The sequence below is a fragment of the Poecilia latipinna genome, unplaced genomic scaffold, assembly GCF_001443285.1.
Source record: "Poecilia latipinna isolate Pla-1442-1.1 unplaced genomic scaffold, P_latipinna-1.0 Scaffold6555, whole genome shotgun sequence".
NCBI lineage: Eukaryota > Metazoa > Chordata > Actinopteri > Cyprinodontiformes > Poeciliidae > Poecilia > Poecilia latipinna.
In genome coordinates, this window is record NW_015119171.1 from 1 (window position 1) to 4,578 (window position 4,578).

Below are 4,578 nucleotides of genomic sequence, written 5' to 3' on the forward strand. Positions count from 1 at the left end.
GCATATCTTGCTGAAAAGTTGCTTGTAACTTAGTTTTTTCTTAATTCAAGTGTACTAAGATATTTGCCCTAAAATCTCGACCAAAAGTACCTGGTAAGACGAACAACTGAAAAACATGAAGAAACTCCCAGTGATGCCAACTGAAGGACCGGTTCTGCAGAGGTTGGACCACACCTAAATCTCACCTTCATCAGTGGAAGAGCTGATTTCATTCCTCTCTGTCAAGCAGATTCGTAAACGACGGGTCCGACGCAGTGAGTATCCCTTCTGTTTGGAACGTCTCGGTTTCGGTCGGTTCTGGTTGTGTTCGGTGGTTCACCTTCTGGTTCGGTTGTCTTCAGGGTTCCACATATCAGCATTTTTATTCTCCATTGTACCTGCATTTCTACTGAGATTAAAAATAAGGTTCTGCTTTATCTTTTGAAGTGTGGAAATGTTTAGATCCCTGAGCTGTTTGCAGTCTGAGCAAAGTCTGCAGATCTAGTTGGGTCAACCCTGCAAAAAACAATCCCCAACGTTACATTCATCTATTGATTTAGACCAAGACTGTGTTCACATTTTAACTTGATCATTTGCTCAAGGTAATTTTGCAAAGTTGTTACCTTTTGTCATCCTTAATTATCACTAAGGATGATAATTATGATGTGCCTTGTAAAACGATATGCTGCTTGTTGTGCTGGTTCAAGTCAAAGACTCAATGCTCTTCTGAAACTTTATAACTAATTTGAAAAATAAACTGAACTTAATGCGTAGATAAACGGGATTAATAGGAAAGAATGAATGATTGTTTTTATTTGGAAAAAAATAATCACAATACAGTGTATGATTTAAAATGGATGGAGGAGGAAACACTAGAAATTGATAAGAACCTAAGTTGAACCCAAAATTAATTCTCAAAGTTGGACATTGTGTTGGATCAAATTTAAAAAAAAAAAAAAAAAAACAAAACAATTGCCATGGTATTGTTAGAAAAAATGTTTGGATCGTTAATTAATGATCATCTGACTGAAGGGAAGGGCCTGTGACTCAGATGTCCTCATGACTTAAATGGTGTGATTGTTCTTACAAGAACTTTAGGTTCTGTTCATCCAATCATGGGGAACTGAAGAAGAGTTTGGATGAAAGAAACCTTCAATAAACATCACAAAAATAAACATCTTTACCAAGTAATTTTGTTTAATGCTAATATCTTAGTACACTTGAAATAAGACAAACCTAACTTACAGGTAACTTTCCAGCAAGATATAGCAGTTTGTTTCAAGTAAATAAATCCTTAATATTGATGAATAAAATATAGTTCCATTGGCATTTAAATTAACTTATAACCAGACATTGTTCCCATGTTATAGGTTAATTTATCTGCCAATGGAGCTATATTTTATTCATCAATATTAATGAATTATTTTCTTAAAATAAGCCTCTACACCTTTCTGAAAAGTTACTTTTGAGTTAGTGTTGTGTTATTTCATGGGTAGTAAGAAATTTGACCAAAAATACTCCATATTTTGTGATTTTGCAGTGAACAAGAGAAGAAGTCTAGTTGAAAATCAATGAATGAATTCCAGATATTAATGGGAACTATTTGTTATTTTCTTGTTGACACACTTCATTTATTCTGGTGAAGGTGAACTGGACAAGCTTCTAAAGTTCTTCTGTTTGTCTGTCAAATGAGCAAAATTCAGCATTTTATCCCTGTCAGCCTGCATGAGTACAAGTAAAAAATCCCATTCAGGGTCCAGTTATTTCCGTTTTGTTTCCTGAGCAGGTTCTGAAAATGCCTCTTCCAACTCACCGTCAGTGCACCGTGGAGATTCAGAATAAGAGCTCCAGCTTGAAGTTATGTGAGCCGCTGTGAGTTTTAACACACACACATACCCACACACACACACACACACACACACACACACACACACACACGCATACGCACACGCACACAGACACTCACAGGTTCAGTTCGTCCATCATCCTTTTAGGAAGTGATTCTGTGTTTATCCTGAGCTTTTATTTGGTTGGGATGCCTGAAACTTGACTGAGGCAGAGTTTGGATTGACTTGGACATAAAACCTTCCAGTTGCTTGTTGAACAAAACAATTTAAACATCATTTATTAACTGTGCACTGTTTGTGAGTGTTTTCTCTTCACTAACCAGCATAAATATGTCAGAATTGTCCTTAGAAATGTGTTGCTAATGCTAAAGCTTCTGCCAATGTTGAGTCAGTAGCAACAAAACTCATTCTGTTCACACTGCATTAATAAGGTTATTTATTTCTTAATAAGACATTATTTGATTAAACTAGTGTTTTTCTTTCTCTTTCGCTTTGCATTGCTTTGTAACTGGTTGTGTAAATACACAGCAACTATTATTAGTTGTATAATTGCTTTGGTTCAATCCAATTGCTCAAAACAAACCTGTTTTAAATGTATGTGTGTGTGTGTGCGTGTGTGTGTGCTCATCTGTGATTAAAACTGCAGGTGTGTGTCTGTGTTTGATAAATGTTCATTCGTTTGGTAGAGAATCCAGAAATTATACTCAAGTAAGATATTTCAAAATAAAATTACTAAAGTAAAAGTAAAAAGTAGAGTGTAATAAAAATATGCCTAAAAGTAAAATTTTTCAAAAAAGTTATGTAGATGTAATTGAGTAAATGTGACTAGTTACTATCCTGCTCTGCTTAAAACAAGCCTCTATATATTTCTGAAAAGCTACTTTTAAGTTAGTTTTGTCTTAATTCAAGCATACTAAGTTATTTGCAAGAGAAACTACACAAAAATACTTGGTAAGATTTTGTGTTTTTGCAGTGTGAAGGTAGAACCACATTAAAAGTTGAAGCAACCTGCAGATAGATGATAAAACCAACAGCAGTTTCAGTTGAATTGAACTTAAACCTCTGTTTTCTGTCCAGGGTTTATGTCTTTAAGGGAAACTGTGAGTCCCCTCTGCCTCCAACTCTCTCTCCATCAGAATCTGGCAGTGCTCTCTTCATCAAGAAAGTCTACACAGCGAGCGGCTCAGCGGGGGTCTTCATGTACAACATCGTCCAGAAGTCCAACGACGAGATCAAGGGCCGGCTGGCCGTCATGTTCTCCGTTCCCTTTGACTTCAACATCTTCTTCAACTGGTACGCCGTGGGAATCTTCAGCAAAGACAAGCTGTGCGATAATGACCTCTACAATGAAATGTACTACGCCGCCCAGAACGACTTCATCCGGGGAAAAGCCAACGGGCCCAGTTTGACCCACAAAAAGGGTGAAATGACCATCAGGGCCAGCATGTCCGACAGCTTCAAGCCGGTTCTGAAGTTGGAGCTTTGCGACGACTGAGACCGGCTGCTTCTGTTGGTCCAGTTAAACCAGTACCAGCACCATCTGGTTTTATTTAACCAAGTTTAACCACAGAAGGCTGCTTCTTTCATATCTTATCCAGTTTATCCCACTGTAACCTGTTCAACAAATGTCAACTTTGAATAAATTACTATCAAATGAAAGATGTTATTTTTTCTCTACTTTGGTTTGCAGCTCATGTTTCACGTGCTCACATTAATTAATTTATCTCTTTTTTTATCTTGTGTTGAGTCTGGTGGCTATGAGAAGTTAACATAATTATAATTAACAGAATTAACCTCTTAACTGCCACCCAGAACCAGACCAGAGGAATCTCTTTAGAGTAGAGTAGACGCAGTATTGTTAGTTTCCGGTTTTCCTTGGAATCCAGAAGGACTCTGCTTGGAAACTGAGTTCCCTGAACAAAAGAGACACACAAACTTAATGTTTCTGCCATAATTCGAGAGCACACATTTTCATTCTGAAAGCAGGATTACACGTCTTTCTTCTCAAAACTTTTAATACTTTTGCTTACATTTTCATTTTGAAAGCAAGTACCTTCAGCTGTTCTCAGAAGAGCAATGTTCACAATAAAAGCTACATGTTAATTTTTGTTCAAATAATAGTAATCATTGAAACAAAAATGCCAATTATCTGCTAATCAAAAATAATGCTTATGAATATTTAGGTCAATTTTGATAACCAATATTTACTGATATATATTTCCTTGAACACTCATAAATGCAACCATAGCAATTTGGTTACGCTGGAAAAAGTGTAAAAGATAAACGTGTTGTCTGTGGTGCCCTCTGGTGGTCTGGAAGGGAACTCCAGATACAAAAAGCTGCTAAGCTGAAAGTTTTTTTTTCATTCTGTCCTGGTTTAAATAAACAATAGTGGGGGAAATAATAAAAATACATGAGGAAACGTCCAAAAACTTGCTACAAGTAGGGATTTATTGGTGGAGGGCCAGTAAAATGATTTTCTTTAAATAATTTAATCCTTATCTTGTCTGTTAAAATATAAATAAGAGTAGATAAATTAATTTTGTTGTAGATTGACACCTTTTATGTTACGTACCCTTGTCTTTTCCAATCACAAACAAACTTGTAGGTCAGTCTATCAGAGGTTTTTAATAGCTTGTTGGGTATTGCTTGTTTTTATATATTAAACTCAATCTCAGGCAGGATCTACAACCGTGGATCAAAACTATTCTGTACAATGGCATATTAGGGCAATTGTAGAAAGAAAAAAGAA

The 4,578-nt window shown here is 36.2% G+C and overlaps 1 protein-coding gene across 1 annotated transcript; it reads left to right on the forward strand.

Moving 5' to 3' along the window:
- Positions 1-9: 9 nt before the first annotated feature.
- On the forward strand, positions 10-3,485 carry LOC106943997 (DELTA-sagatoxin-Srs1a-like). The gene is made up of 3 exons (XM_015027273.1): positions 10-254; positions 1,766-1,851; positions 2,904-3,485. Exons 2-3 carry the CDS (start codon positions 1,775-1,777, stop codon positions 3,319-3,321), a joined length of 495 nt encoding a protein of 164 aa, XP_014882759.1. The 5' UTR covers positions 10-254; positions 1,766-1,774; the 3' UTR covers positions 3,322-3,485.
- The last annotated feature ends 1,093 nt before the right edge of the window (positions 3,486-4,578 follow it).